Below are 16396 nucleotides of genomic sequence, written 5' to 3' on the forward strand. Positions count from 1 at the left end.
CAACTCAAAGGCTTCACTGCCTAAAGCAAATCATTCCAAAAGTTTTACTTCTCCCCATCTCCATTGCCCCTGCCCAGCTCAGCTCCCAGCATGCCTTTCTTCCACAGCATATCCTTCCCCTGCAATGTGTTCTCCAACAGCAGCCTACATGACTTTGTAAAACTTGACCCACCACCCAATCTCTTTCAATCTGTCACTTGCTCATTCCACTTAAAAATGGTATTACCTGTTCCTCTAGTCTTTCTCTCACTAGCCCACTTCTGGTACTGAAGTCTTCTTTTCTTTTAGTTCATTACTTGTTTATCTCATTAAATCTACCTAGAATGTCCTTCCTTCTGTGCCTCCAGTAGCTAGTTTCTTTGGTCATTCTGATTAGAATCCCTGTCACCGGAGTAAGACCTGTATGGACCACCCATGCTAAAGCTCCATTACCCTCTTGTTATGCCACCCTCACCCTGCTTCAATCTGTGCTTAGTATTAGCATTCCTGGGTATCATTCGGATGTGGTTGTTTATGAATGGCTCCATCTGCTTGAGGTTAGCCTACTTATGAGTAGAGTCCTTTGATGCTTTGTTCCCTGAAAAACATCTAATGGATAGATCTTGCCTCTTGTTTGATTTAGCAATTACTTGATGAATGGCTGAATGGCCTCTCCCGGGTGCTCCCCGGAACTTGAAGTGAAGTGGTATCAAGGATCTCAGCCCAGATGTGGGCCTCCAAGCAACCCTGACCCATCTTCTGCTATTTGGTCCCTACCTCAAGGTTCCTGAAAAGGTAGTACTCTCCACTTACACCCCGCTCTACAGAAATGAGGAGCTGTTCTCTACCCCTTCTCACTTCCAGATAGTTTCCAGTGCAGTGGTTCTCAACCTTCCTAATGCTGCAACCCTTTCATATAGCTCTTCATGTTGTGGTGACCCCCAACCATAAAGTTATCTCATTGCTACTTCATCACTGTAATTCTGCTACTGTTCTGAATCATAATGTAAATATTTGAAATGCAGGATATCTCATGTGGGCCAAGACCCAAGGGTTGCAAACTGCCGTTCCGGGCAGTAATGAGGCTTTCAGGCAGGAACCCCAACTATTCTTCAAGCCCTTTGTCTAAGCCCTTGATGCTTAATGGCTCAATTGTCAGTTTACTCTATTACCTGCATGCCTGCCTTGGTGACAAAATACTCAGCTGTACAGCACGTGAGAAGGAAAAACTTGTATTGGTCATGGTTTCAGAGGCTTTACTGTACGATCACACGGCAGTGCATTATGGTGGGGGTACCAGTACAGAAAAAGCTGCTTACCTAGTGACAGGAGAGAAACAAAGAGAAAGGGAGAGGGGAACTTTGTTGAAACATCTTGTTTAAAGACATGCCTCCACAGACCTGCCTTCCTTCTACCAACCTCCACTCGCTCTCAATGCTGTTGAATAAGCCTTTTGTACATGAACTCTGAGGAACGTTTGAAAGCCAAATGATAATACTTTGCATGACCAGATAATATGTGCAGATTCACAGGGCAGGACTGGGGCATGCCTGGTGAGCCCAGTGTGAGGATCTCCACTCGCTCATGATTAGACATACTTCTAGATACCAGACTCACTGTTGCTCCCAGCTAGATAGCCAGCAGGGATCTGGGCCTCTAAGACTTTCCTCTGCAAAATTGCAGTTGTTTCCTACTCGGTGCAGACGATGCATTTGTAAAGGACAATAAAAATTGATTATAGGAAAAGCGAAATGGCAAAAAAATAGATCCGAGACAACGTCTACACATTTTAGAACAAAACAGAAAAATGCTTTATCAAACGGCTGCGGGATGCTTTCTGTTGATTTCTATCCTTACTATGGTTTGGGGCCAGCATTATTCCATAGACAATGCTCTTTGCAGGAGGTGTTCTGACTGCTTCCCTGGCTCCCTCAGCTCTTGGACTCATCCTTAGCAAGCACATCTCTCCCCTGCAGTAGCTTTTCAAATCAAGTGTGAGTAAGAGGGCGGTGAACACTCACTGAGATCCAGCCATGGTGGGCACCTCCTTACCACCTCCCTTAGTCCAGAGTCTGCCCTTCTCTCCATCCCAGCTGCCTCCAGGCCATAGAGATGTCCATCTCCTTCTGCCCCGATTAGGTGCATCATTCTCCTAACTGGACCCCAACTCCGGTCCCTTCCCTGTCCTCTGACCTTGTAATTGTGCTGAGAATATCATGTTGAAACATGTTTCTGAGCCTGTTTCTCTACTCAATGACATAATGGTGGTGACATCATCATCATCAATAAAGTGACGTCTTACTACTAACTTAGCATCTTAAGCTTTTTGTATCTGTGCCTCACCCAACAGTTCTAGTTCCAGCTCACTCCCATGCCCTTTATTCTTCTCATCCTGTGCTATCTTCAAACAGGAAACTCTGTACCTTTCCCCAGTCATCAGCCTCCACATACAAATCATCCTTTCTCTCTCCCTGCTCGCACACATGGTCCTACCCTTCTTATTTTTTAATGCCAAGGGAAAATACCATCCCTAGGTTCTCTTGCTTTGTGCCCAGCCTGGCATTGTTTCCCTCTGCTGTGGTCTTACAAAGCACTTAGCAAGGTGACCACCACAACCAGTTGAAAAGCACATAGCATGGCCGGGCATTGGGGGGGCGCATGCCTTTAATCCCAGCACTCAGGAGGCAGAGGCAGGCAGATCTCTGTGAGTTCAAGGCCAGCTTGATCTACAAAAACTAGTTCCTTGTCTTGAAAAACCAAAATACATAAAAGAAAACATGTAATATAATGAAGGTTCTGTGGTATGTTTTATCCATAAAACATAAGAACTGGAGCCACCATCTAAATGAATGCTGATTTTTAGCTCAAGTAGTCTCACTGAATTTCATCATGCTAGGTACCAAAGTATCTAGTCCTTCCACCCACTGATCCTTGTGGTCTTGTCATATCTGTACTCTCTCCTATCTGCAACACACAAATACATGCCAAGCCTATGCAATGTCAGCACACTAATATTTTCAGAAAACCCTAGCTGTTGTTTGGGAGTTTTGTTTGTTTGTTTGTTTGTTTTAGACAATGTCTAGTTATGTACCCAGGATCTACATAGCTTGGAACTCGCTGTACAGCCAGGGCTAGCCTCTGATTCAGGATTCTCCTGCCTCCGTGTCAGTGGTAGGATTACAGGCATGTGCCACCACATCCAGATAGAAAACTCCTTTTTCTTGAGTTACATAGCAATGGCCTTGATCATTCAACAGCAGGATAGGTTTCAACCTGGATCTTTTTTTTTCCTAAAATGGTAAAGTCACATGAACACTAACAGCTGATTCTCATTCTTGTTGTGTTTATTTTTAAGTCCTAAATGAAACAGAAACAAGAGAGACCTTCAGTCTGGGATCAATAGTATGCATGCAGGTGACTGTGTTGGTGGTCTTCCTGATAGCCTTAAAAATCTAATTTTGTTTAGATAGCCTTAAAAATCTACTTTTGAGCTTTTCTTTCGCACGACCCAGCACCCCCAGCACCCCTCTCCAACCCTGCCCTGCTGTATGCTAGGACCAGTGCTCAACTTTAGTTTTAAGCTCCTAAACTAAGGCGACCCACCCAGAGCGGTGAGTGCCTGCCTACCGGGCAGGCCTCAGGGTCCCCTGTAAGGGAGCCGGGCACCTTCAGCTCCGGCGCCAGGCTTCCTGCGCGCTCCTGGATACCCCCCCCCCCACTTGCTCCATTCATCGGGTTGTCCCTGGATCATTGGGCTACCAGCGGCCCTGTTTAGTTGCTGAGGAATCCCATCAGGACGGAACCTTCATCTGGTGATGGATGGAGATAGAGACAGAGACCCACACTGGAGCACTGGACTGAGCTCCCAAAGTCCCAATGAGGAGCAGAAGGAGGGAGAACATGAGCAAAGAAGTCGGGACCACGAGGGATGCACCCACCCACTGAGACAGTGGAGCTGATTTATTGAGAGCTCACCAAGACCGGCTGGACTGTGACTGAAAAAGCATGGGATAAAACTGGACTCTCTGAACATGGCGAACAATGAGGGCTGATGAGACGCAAAGGACAATGGCACGGGGGTTTGATCCTATGTAATGTGATGGCTTTGTGGGAGCCCAGCCAGTTTGGATGTTCACCTTCCTAGATATGGACGGAGGTGGGAGGTCCTAGGTCTTACCACAGGGCAGAAAACCCTGACTGCTCTTTGGACTGGAGAGGGAGGGGGAAAGGAGTGGGGGGAGGGGGAGAAGGGTGGGAGGAGGGGGCGTAGGGGGGGAGGAGGGGGAGGGAAATGGGAGGCTGGGAGGAGGTGGGAACTTGTTTTTTTTTTCTCCTTTTCTCAATAAAAAAAGAAAAATAAATAAATAAAATCTACTTTTGAGGGGCTGGAGAGCTTGCTCAATGGTTAACAGCACTTGCAGTTCTTGCAAAAGACCCCAATTCGATTCCTAGCACCCAGTTGGTGACTCACAACAGTCTGAAACTCCAATTCCAGGGGATCCTGCACCCTTTTCCAGTCTCAACGGGAATTTAAATGGTGCACATGCATACACAGAACACCCAAACACATAAATATTTAAAAATAACCAAATAAATTTAAAATCTATATTTGACAAATGATGTCTACATTGAAATGTTGTAGGTTTCTACTTTGTTTAAATTGCCTCCCTGGTAGACTACGTTAATAACGGATATTTCTTCGATGACCTAGAGCCCACTGTAGTCTGTTAGGTATGTGGTTCACCACTGATTTCCATCAAAGTCCTGTACACAGTGGGACCAAATAAGTGCTCATTACATGAGACATTGATAGGATAAATGAGTCAGTGAACACCAGAAGACTTAATCATAGATGGAAGACACTGTGCTATCCCAGAGGCAAGGATGACAACTTCCAGCTTGTCACTCAAACCCTGAGTAGAACAAGTAGGAGTGGATAGTCTTGGTTTTGGTTTTGGTTTGTTTGTTTGTTTGTTTGTTTGTTTGATCTAGGAAGGGTCTTCAAGAGGCATCAAAGTAGGTCAAGGGGCTTGCTGCCAAGACTGACAACCTGAATTAGATTCTGAGAGCCACATGCTGAGAGCAGAGAACTGATTGGCCCCCCAACTGTCCTCTGACCAACACACATGCACCGTGGGATCCACACTCCCTCGCCCCATCTGACGAAAGAAAATAATAACATAAAACAGGCTGTGTACTCCATGGTAGTAGTTTCACCTAATTAACCTCCCTGGAACACAATAGGAATTATGGTGTCAGAACTTGCAAAATAATATTTAAAGTATTTTGTATAATCATGCACTGGTAAATATGTTTGAAAGTTAAAAATTTAAATTTGACACAAAAGATTAAATTATTAAATAATAGTATACAAACAAATGGCACCCATGTAAACACTGATGAAACAAGGCTTTTTTTTTCTTTTTTTTTTTTAAAGTCTATCTAACTTTATTTCATGTGCAGCAGTGTGAAGGTATCATGTCCCCTGGAACTGAAGTTATAGACAATTGTGAGCTGCCATGTGAGTGCTGGGAATTAAACCTGAGTCCTCTGGAAGAACAACCGGTGTTCTTAATTACTGAGTCATATCTTCAGTCCCCCAAAATGAGGCATTTTCATAAGAAAATATTTTTAAGTATATTTATTTTTACTCTCCTTGATATTTTCTTTAAATTTTCTTAGCATTCACGTAGTCCCTGCATAAGTTCAAAATGTCTGACAGGAAGGTTAATATGAATTACATATTTGTCCTGGTTAGTTTTTGTGACTCAACTTCAGAGTCACTTGGTAAGAAGGAACTTCAACTGAGGAAGTGCCAAGATCAGACAGGCCCATGAATACCTCTGTGGGGTATTGTCTTGATTGTTAATTGATGCAGGAGGACCCAGCCCACTGTGGGCAATATCATCCCTATGTAGGTACTCCCAGACTGTATAAGAAAACTAACTGAATACAAGTGAGTAAATGGGACAGAAAACCAGAAAACAGAGTGCTGTGGGACAAGGGTCTGTATCCTGTCGATTATATTTTAAATAAACGCTGATTGGCCAGTAGCCAGACAGAAAGTAGATGGGGGGACAGCTAGACAGGAAGTAGAGATGTGTCAAGGAGAATGGAGATGTCTGGGAGAGGGTACAGTCCTGACCCAGCCACAGAAGAAGCAAGATGTGACTGCCTTGCTGAAAAAGGTACCGAGCCACGTGGCTAACATAGACAAGAATAATGGACTAATGCAAGTTATAGGAGTTAATAAGAAGCCTGGGCTAATGGGCCAATCAGTTTATAACTAATGTAGAGCTCTGTGTGATTTCTTTGCGACTTAATGATTGCGGGAACTGGGCAGGACAGAAATCCTGTCAACAACACAGTTCCTTCATGGTCTCTGTCTCAGGTTCTGCTTAAGTCCCTGCCGTGACTTCTCTCAATGATGGATTGTGCCCTGGAAGGGTAAACCAAATAAACCCTTTCCTCCCCTAAGCTGCCTTTGCTCAAACTGGCTTATCTGGCAACAGAAAGCAAGCGCCTCAGCATCCAACAACTTATATATGTACATGGCTCAGGATCTAGGCATGTGGAAGCGCCCAGTAGAGAATTAGGTAAGACAATTCAGACAGTAGATTGTAACATTACACTCTCAATAGCAATACATGTGCCAAGTCTGAGGCCTTCTGCTCCAAAAATACTGTTTTATGTACCTTCTAGTACATAGTAATTGCTAGAATAATTGAATATGTACTTATGTGTTCATTTGACAGTCAAGAAACATATCAAAGATTTATAGATTGTTTTGCATATGCCAAGTGGAGTTTAACTTCTTAGCCATGCTCCTTTAGATGTACAATTTAAAAAATGTGTTTGAACAGTGTACAAGAAATGTTCATTAGCCTGAACTCAACACAAAATTGCTCAACTAAATTTTAAAGGTGAGACTTTCAGATTCTGCATTTTATTCTTATGGTAAATAATGACCTACTCTAAGAGCAGCAGTTGCATTAAGCAACTCTTGATGTGGGAGAGTCTTCTGTTTTGTGTTGCTTTCATTGGTTAAATAAAGAGACTGCCTTGGCCCTTTAATAGGACAGAAAATTAGGTAGCGGAGTAGACTAAACAGAATGCTGAAAGAAAGAAGCCGAGTCAGGAAGTTGCCATAGCTCTTTTCTCCGAGATGGAAGCAGGCTAGAATTCTTTCCGGTAAGCCACAACCTCGTGGTGCTACACAGATTATTAGATATGGGTTAATCAAGATGTGAGAGTTAGCCAGTAAGAGGCTAGAGCTAATGGGCCAGGAAGTATTTAAAAGAATACAGTTTCTGGCCGGGCGGTGGTGGCGCACGCCTTTAATCCCAGCACTCGGGAGGCAGAGGCAGGCGGATCTCTGTGAGTTCGAGACCAGCCTGGTCTACAAGAGCTAGTTCCAGGACAGGCTCCAAAACCACATAGAAACCCTGTCTCCAAAAAAAACCAAAAAAAAAAAAAAATACAGTTTCTGTGTAATCATTTCGGGTAAAGCTAGCCGGTGTGGGAGCCGGGTGGCGGGAACACAGCCCGCAGCTCCATCAACAAACTCTGGAGTTACCTGGATGGCCAGCTCAGTCACCTGTAGCATCTACACCTGCAGCAGTGAATTGTGAGCTTGGGTATCTGTTTGGATGATCTACGGAGTTACCAGATTTTGATGAAGTGACCAGTCAAAGAACAGTTATGCAAACGCATGAGTATCTGATTATGCATTAATTACTTGGACAAAAATGCATCATATTTACCAAGGTGAGCCAAATATTCCCTGACTGACCATTCGCCCAATTGCAGTGCCTAATACAAAAGTGCATCATATTTACCAACATAAGCCAAATATTCCTTGACTGACTATTTGCCCAATTGCAGTGCCTAATACAAAAGTCCTAGAAGATCATTTTAAAAGTTAATTTGTCCTTTTCCTTGAAAATAGTGCATCCTTCAGACACCCTTTATTTACTACTGATTCTACAAATGTTTGTTTTTAACTACCTGATTGGAATAATTTTGTCTAATATCCTCATTATGAGTTGATCTTCCCCTTTTGTTTTTGATATCTGTAAGAAGCAACAGCTTGAGGTAGAAGCTCACCAACAATCTTTTAACGAAAGCCTCCCAACTTCATAAGAAAGGATCATCTGCATTATACCATGTCTTCATGCTGGATCTAACCCCCTGTTTGCGCAAAGCCTTATTTCTCAGCAACCCTTCCATCGGTTAATAATGTTCTGTTTGCCTTGTGACACAGAAAGATTGTGTGTTCACATTGACCCCTCTTACATCATCACTTCCCAGGTTTGGCATGGGTTTCATGAAGCTCTCTATCAATTTTCCTGCCTTAATGTTCTTTGGTTTACAACTTTTCAAAAGCAGCCAAAACTTGAAAGCTAGTAAAACAAATCTAAGTTGAAAAGCAGTTCAAAATGAACGGATGACTGAAGACACTAGCGTTTTCATCAAATGATTAAACACCTCTACTACAAGATTCAAAGCCGAGATAGCTTCATCACCCCACACAACCCAGCGGCTGTTTTATTGAGGAAAAAAATGGATCAAAAACTAGAAGCTCATGATGTCCAAGTAGGAAAAGTTCAATAAAAGCTTATATGTACAAAGCACTCATTTTGAGGGACATTTTATTAACTAATCATTTCAGAGGGAATTAATTCTTTGGCACTTTAATATATAACTAGTGCCTACTCCTGGATGTTTTAAAGAAATCAACTTGGTCAGCAATTCCTATGGAACGGCTATCAACCGTTGCCCTTGAAGCATTTTCTTTTTGCTGTATCTTGCTTGTCTCTGACAGGATAACAAATACTGCTGTTCTATAAAAACAAAAAATAAGTGAAGAACAGTTTGCCCACAATTTTCCTTATCTTTAAAATTAAAAACAATCATTACTCCAGAATTTGTAGCATCTTTTATTTCTTGCACCCCATCTCAAAAGTAATTTTGGGTAGAGACACATACTATTAATTGGTTTTAAAAAATGATCCAGCACTTCCTCTTTCCCTAAAGTCTTATATAATATGATATTTTAATTGCTATTCAGAAGGAGACTAGACCATCAGTGAGATGCCCTAATTCTCACATATAGAATACAGCAATCTAGCTCTGTGGGTGTTTAAAGTCGATAGATGGTGCTCCACTAAAGCAAGAAATTCATACACAATTCTGCAAGGTGTTCACATTCTATTTTCATTCTAAGATTTCTGAGAGCATGAAGCATTAGTTAAGTATTAATTTGTATCTTAACTTTTTTTTAACTGTCCCTGAGTGGACAGGGTATAGACAGACAATTGATACGTTTGCATCCCCTTCCCTGGTTGACAGTAACTGACCAAGAACAGACAGTTTACCAGGCATGCCTATCATACAGTTTGATGCTCCCCACCCTTCCCCAGCCTCTCTCTCAGAAATATTCCCAAGGATATGGTTAGAGCTGCTCCCTAGTCAGGAAACAAAGAGACTGCTCCCCCAGCTCACAGAAACAGACTGCTGCCAACTCTATATATTAATGTCAAGTATTGGACAGGTATAGCTTACGTCGATCAGAGATTGTGGATTTGAACTGGATATCTCTCTCTTTCTCTCTCTCTGTCTCTCTCTCTCTCTCTCTCTCTCTCTTTCTCTCTGTCTGTCTCTCTCCCTTTCTCTCTCTCTCTGGAGCTAAGTTGCTGCATGCCTGGGATAGCTGAAAAGGAACCACTAACAACACTGTGTGACTAGGCCACGTGGGTGAAGGGGGCAGAAGTGAAGGGAGAGGCGCGCAGGGGAAGAAGGCAAAGAAAGGAGAATGAGTACATCTTCAGATTTTAGTGAATAAAGATGCTTATGAACTGGCCCCAGTGAGCTGACTTCACAGCCATTGCACACCATGATGGTTCAACAAGAAGAGCTACATCTAAGACTGCCAGCCTCCACTGATCATGTTCTTTCCATGGGAAGGAGCCTGGTCTATCGGTAGCTTCTGCTAATCTTTCTGAAACAATCCTGGCACAAAAGACAAGTCCGTTAGGCAAACAAAATTATTCCATCACAATTTTTTAAATATTTTCTTATTTTTTAGTCTCCTTAAAGATATCCTTTTTCAAAAGAATAATGCGTCCTTACCTTAGATGAGGGAAACTTATCATAATATGAAAAATGAAATTTTTGAAGAGTTCAAGAGAAAAGCAAGGAATGATTTTTAAGTCTAAATGTTATAACCCTAGGGTTGCATTATATATATATATATATTTTTTTTTTTAAGATAAAGATGCCATCACCCAAATTAAGTCTCAGTTTCCCCTCTTTACACAGAAAGTAATGCCACTCAAGTCACAGATCGCATAGGGCTCAGTAAAAAGCCAAGTTCTCCCCCTGAAAGCCACTATGTTCTTTCCCTGCGTTGCTCTCATAGACTTGGCTTGGGCAACGGAACTGGGCTGAATACATGATACTTAGGACTTCCCTTCTCCAAATTTGTTTTTTTTCTCCAGTCTTATTCTCAAAATCCTGATATGATAGGGAGTTGAGACAAGTGTCACTAGCACATACTCTACAAATGAGGAGACCAAGACCGGAGAAATGACTCAGCCACAGCCTTGTGGCTAGGTAGAGGCAAAGGAATGATAACCCCCAAGTCCCTTCAAGCCTACCTCTGTGACTTTATCAATCTGGACATTAAGATTCATTATATATGCAGGACGGCGCTGTGACTTCAATGATACCTTAACAAATGAACTATTGCATTGGTGTTTTCTAACTAGATGAGAAAAATAATAATTTAATAATTAAGAATGTATTATGCTTAAAATACTGTCTATTTAAAAGGTGCCAAGTATTCATAGAGAACAAGGTACACACAGAATATGTATGAAGCCATCATCTTCCCTATTCTTTTGCTTTTCATCTTTTTAAATCACCTTTTAAGTGCGGTATTTGGGGATGTATTAACCAAAGCTAAACACGGCAAGGTAAAATTGGACTTTCTATTGTCAATTCAGGTCTCACTTAAGAGTGAAATTCTCACTTGATATTAGGCAGAAGTGTCTATAAATATGTTATTATAAGCATTAGATTTTAATAAGCAATTTTTGAATAGCATGCAAATAAAATAGAATACTGTCCAAATAAAAATATTTTTCAAATTATTTCTCTACATATATTTCTGCTCTCAGTAGAGCTTTATGACAAACAGCTCCATGTGAGCTCATCAGGGAATCTCCGCTACCCAAACTGTACCACACAGAAACCTGTATGAATAATGCGATTGGATGGGTTGTCCTGCCGAAGCACTGAAAAGCACACACACAGCTGGTTAGGTGAATTTTCCCTATCAGCTCATCAATCATTTTAAGTTAGTTAAGTGGCAAGAATCCCTTTCGCGTCACATTTGAGTGAGGGTACTATAGGAGATCCCACTTTCAAGAAAAAAAGAGTCCTTGTTCTAAAACATGTCTGTCCTTGATCACCCACTATGCAGATTCCAGCACTGAAGGCCAGGGCGCTCCTCTGGCTCAGCTTTGGAGCACAGTAACCAGGCACCTGCTTCTCACACCCTTCCCTCAATATTTTGCACTTTTGTTCTGGTCTGGTCCAGGCCTCTAGCCTCTTTCCTTGCTCCAAAGCCACCAAGTCTGCACAGCGACTCAAGCATCAAGCAGAAGTGTTTTCCCCTTCTGTCTGGGGATGAGGATGGAAGTGAGGGTGGGGGCCCTCACTACGACCCTATGCCCCTGGGGAGGGGAGTCAGTGCCACTAGGGCGGAGCGAAAAACAGCGCGAGGTTGATGACTTCCATGCCATCACCAGAACCCGGTGCCTTCCCGCCTCCGCCCAGGCCATGTTCGGGGGTCCCCAGAGCGCAAAGCTGGAAAAGAGTGGAAAGGGGAAGTGAAACAGCGTGCGGATGCGAGGTGTGAGTGTGGACACACACAGGGCAGCTGCAGGTAGAACAACCCCGCCTCTCCCCAACTCGCTCCCCGGACCTGCCTGCAGCCCCGCCACTCTGGGGATCCCGGCGCCAGGACAAAGCTGCCGCGGCCTCTCTGCGAGCGCAGGGACAGCTCGCCCTGGCTCACCGATCGCCCTCTGGCCGGGACCCTGTCCCAAAGGACCTCGGGGACGTCCGATCGAGCGAGGGGACCTTGGGCTGGGCGCCCGAAGCGCCTGTCCCTGGCGTCCCCGCTCGGCGCCTGTGCTCACCTGTTCAGCACTTTGCGGATCCTCTGGCGCATGCCAGCCCGGGAGGAGGCGGACAGGCTCCCGCCGCCGCTGCCTTCAGCTGGCAGGTTCTCGATGGTGGTCACCACATGGTTCGGCGGGGCCGGCGGTGGTGGCGGCTGCAGCTGGGGCTGCGGAGGCTCCGGGGGGATCATTGAGGCGGAGGCGGTGGCGGGCGGCTCTCAGAACGCTACCCGGCACATAGTGCGCGGGCTCCGGGCCCGGGAACACGTAGTAGAGAACCCGGCCAAGCAACCCCGGCCCGGGGAGGCGGTGCCGCCTGCGAAGCGACGAAGCGGGGAGGCACCCGCGGCTCCGGCCGCCGCCTCCCAGTGCAGTGCCCTCGGCTTGCTCCCCACTCCTGGTTGCACACCCTCGCTCCGGGCCGCCGCTTCTTCCCGCCCGGGCTCTTCCCGAGCCGCGACCCAAGTCCTGGCACACCCCGCCAAGTGCCTGCGAAGGGGGTCGGAGGGAACCCGGAGCCGCCGGGTCCACTGCAAGGACCGTGCAGAGAGAGGCACGGAGCTGCCAGGCTTCGCCTTCTGTCCCAGTGCCCAGGGCTTGTCCTGGAGATGGCAGTTGCGGTGGCGCTGCTTCAGCTGGTGCCGGCTTCGCTCAGAAAGCTGCCGTCTGTGTCTCACGGAGTGAGAGACCGAGAGTGAACCTGGAGCGCCGGGCGGGGGCGCCGCGCTGGCGGAGGGGGTCGGGGTGGGTGGGGGGCACTCGCTCTCTGCTGTCGCCAGAGGGCGCTCCGGCGGTGCCTTGGTGTCCCCAACCCTCCTCCTGGCGTCTAAAGAAGCCCTAGGTCTAGGGTGCTGTGACTGGCGGTGGGTGGTTTTGTCTTTGTCTTTAGGGCAGCACAGGAAGGATTCTCCCTCTCCTACTGGGGAGGACTCATCTTGCTTCTGCGGAGGCTCTGAGGAATCCAGCACCACCGGCCCCGGCCAGCGGTACGACGAGATCCGCTGTTGGTCCAGGTTACAGATCCAAATTGAACAACCGAAATATTACAACTACTCTCATCAAAATGGACCTGCAGGAAATGGGAAGAAAAACAGTTTGTCACCAAAAAAGGTATTCTGGGAATTGCGGAAAACAAACCAAGCTACCCCCAAAACATCTCCGTTTCGGCGATGGAGCGCGGAAAGGAAAGCCAGCGGACTCTAATGGCACTTCTGGAAATAACAGAGATGCTGGGCAATTTCTTAAATCCTGGGACAAGGCGACTCATGAGTTTTCCTGGGCGTTGTAAGAGTTAAATGAAGTAAACTACCCAGCAGGAGGGATCAGTGACTCCTTCTGGGTCCTTCCGCTGTCAAAGGGATAACTCTGTGTTAGCTACTGAAACCCCAGTCCTCAACAAGACCACTTTCTACAGAATGGGCTTTGTCCCAGGCATTCCTTATACCTATTGATCTGCATTTTAATCAGTAATTGACTCTGGAAATTTTTTCAAACGTCCCTTAGTCCAGATTTCCTGGGCAATCATCTTGCAATGAAAATGATACGCATTTAAGATTTTTCTCCACTTTACTGCAGAAGGGGAACTAATCACACTGAGTTCGTTTAACGGGTATATTTGCTCACACAAAAGCAAGTTGATACTGCCACTGAATCCAAATGCTCTGGAAACTACTGTTTAGGATGTTCAGAGTCAAATATAACATTCAAAAGTAGTAGACTAGATCGTTTCAAAAGAGGAAAGCGGGGGACAAAAAGAAGCCAGTCCCATTTATAATACTGGGGATTCTCTTCATTTTAAAAATGGGATGAGACAGAGCTCTGTGAGTTTGGGGCCAGGCTGGTCTACAAAGTTCCAAGACAGAACCGCACAGAAAAACCCTGTCTCAGGCAAAAGTGGATAAATAGACATGAAAAAAAAAACCCTCTCTAGTCTATATTTAAGCATCTGTCAAACCCAGTTTCTACATGAACCATCCCTAGGGTCCCTTTCTACTAAATTCCACCCAAATTGGAACAGTTGCCATTTTATAATTAGAACATCACCCCATGCTTCCTTAGAGACATTTCATTCTAGAATATTCACCCCAGATTCTCAGGACAGGTACAAGAATTACTACAAACAAGAACAAGGCTTGTAACCTTGTGAACATTAAAATTCCAATAGATTACAATGAATTTGCCCTTGGGGAACTACCAAATGTAACAGACATGAGTAAAATGCACTTCAGTTGGACCTGGCAGCAAATCTCGGTGGGAACATCTCTATTAAAACAGCATTTATGGTCATTTCAGGTGTCTTTCTTGAATAACTGGTTGCTTCAGTGCCCTCTTGCCTCTCACACTTGGCTTGTTTCCTTTTGAATGTGTTTGGCATATCACAGCTCAGTCCTGTGTCTGCATATATATCATTTCTCTAGACCAATTATTAAATCCTTATGTTCTAAATCTCCACTGAGCAGGAAGGGAGAAAGCAACAGTGGGCTAAGAGGTGATGCTGGCTGGTTTGTCAGCTCATCACAAGAGTTATCTGACAGGAGGAAACTTCAATTAAGAAATCGCCCCCATAAAATTGGGCAAGCAAGCCCATAGGGCATTTTCTTAAACAGTGATTTATGGGGGAAGGCTCAGCCAATGTAGTTGTGCTACCGCTCAGCTGGTGGTGCTGGGTTCTATAAGAAAGAAGACTGAGCAAGCCATGAGGAGTAAGCAAGTAAGCAGCACCCCTCCATGGCCTCTGTACCAACTTCTGCTTCCAGGCTCCTGACCTGTTTGAGTTCCTGCTCTGACTTCCTTCAGTAACAGACTACAATGCGGAAGTATAAGTCAAATAAACCCTTTCCTCCCCAACTTGCTTTTGGCCTTGGTGTTTCATCATAGCAATATTAACTGTAACTAGTTCAAGGTGTGAAACTCCACTCCTGTTGGTGAGACAAGACCTTGTATTATCTTATATCATAGTTGGGTAAAACGTCCCGGATTCTGTGTTCTACACTCAGCTCTTAAATAACCAAGTAGCATGTAAGAGAAGGGGAAACATATGTCAAAGGTGCAAATATCACAGCAGTAAGTTTGACATGAAATTAAACAGAAAAAATATGAAAACCCGTCTTCCCTCCTCCCTGCTGTGAGAGTGCTCTTGTCTCTGTCTCAAAATCTATTCTCCACGTCATCTTATTGAATTGGTGGAGGGGTGGGAATCAAATCTGACTCTCAATGGTGGCATATGGGTCCACAGCCACAGTGATCACCTTACAACTCCCTGCATAGTTAGTGGCCTGATCGTATTGCAAAATGTCCCTTCAGGTGGTTTCCCCCCTGTATTACTACATCACCTGAGTAGTTCTGAAGACACACATTAATTCTGTTGAATTCCTTAAGGAATCAGAAGTAGACGATCAACTCAACTGCACCTTTGTGTAGTGTTGTTCATTTTGAAATCATTTAACTCATGGAAGCATATGCGTAGTTTGGCTTAAGATCCAGACTTCAGAGCCACTAGGCATCTTGACCAGTTTGTTTAACATGAAGTCAATCTGTGCATTACAGTGAAGATAACATCAGAGTGGGTGTCCAAAAGCACCTGAGACCATCCCCAAGTTACTGAGAAGTTTCCTAGCTTACCCTTGTGAAGTAGCCATATATCTTCCTCTGTCATTTTCTTTTTTTAAAAAAAAATTATTCTATTTTTGTTTCACATCATGAACCTTGATCCCATTCATTCCCAGTCCCTTCGCATCTGCCCTCTGCACCTTCATGCCTCCTCCTCCCGCCATGAATAAAACAAACTGCAGGAGAAAACAAGAAAATAAAATGAGACAAATTTTAAAATGGGGAAGAAATGAAAAATCTCATGGAAGCTGCAGTGCAACCCAACAAGTCACACCATATACCCCTTAGTCCATACATCTGCTCATTGTTCATTGCAAGGAATCAGTGGTCTGGCTCCAAACTGCTGGTCCCCATGACATGTCAGATGCTGAACCCTGTCTAGGACTCCTCTTGGACATCCTGCTGCCAGGATGTACTGCAGAGATATGCAACTTTTGGCCTACGGGTCAAGTCATTTCAAGTGCTCCAGCAGATCATAGATGGGGCAGGCAACTCACAGCCCTGGGTCTGGGCCTGGGGAGCTGCAGTGTTGGTCTTCCAGATGGGAAATGGGGACAGCTCTCCCATGGTCACAGCTCGGGGTTGGCTCTACCACACCTGTTCTAACAGTGTTGGCTCAA

The 16396-nt window shown here is 44.8% G+C and overlaps 1 protein-coding gene across 1 annotated transcript in view; it reads right to left on the bottom strand.

Annotated features, from left to right (window-relative positions):
• The window catches only part of Slc35f1 (solute carrier family 35 member F1), a 431065-nt gene extending 418699 nt beyond the window's left edge, over nt 1–12366 (bottom strand). The window contains exon 1 of the mRNA XM_041654208.1: nt 12186–12366. Within this exon, the coding sequence (XP_041510142.1) occupies nt 12186–12358 (173 nt within the window). The 5' untranslated portion in view covers nt 12359–12366. The remainder of the gene's footprint in view (nt 1–12185) is intronic.
• Nucleotides 12367–16396: the final 4030 nt, after the last annotated feature.

The sequence above is a fragment of the Microtus oregoni genome, unplaced genomic scaffold, assembly GCF_018167655.1.
Source record: "Microtus oregoni isolate MIOR12 unplaced genomic scaffold, Mior012 000006F_ref0000085, whole genome shotgun sequence".
Classification (NCBI taxonomy): Eukaryota; Metazoa; Chordata; class Mammalia; order Rodentia; family Cricetidae; genus Microtus; species Microtus oregoni.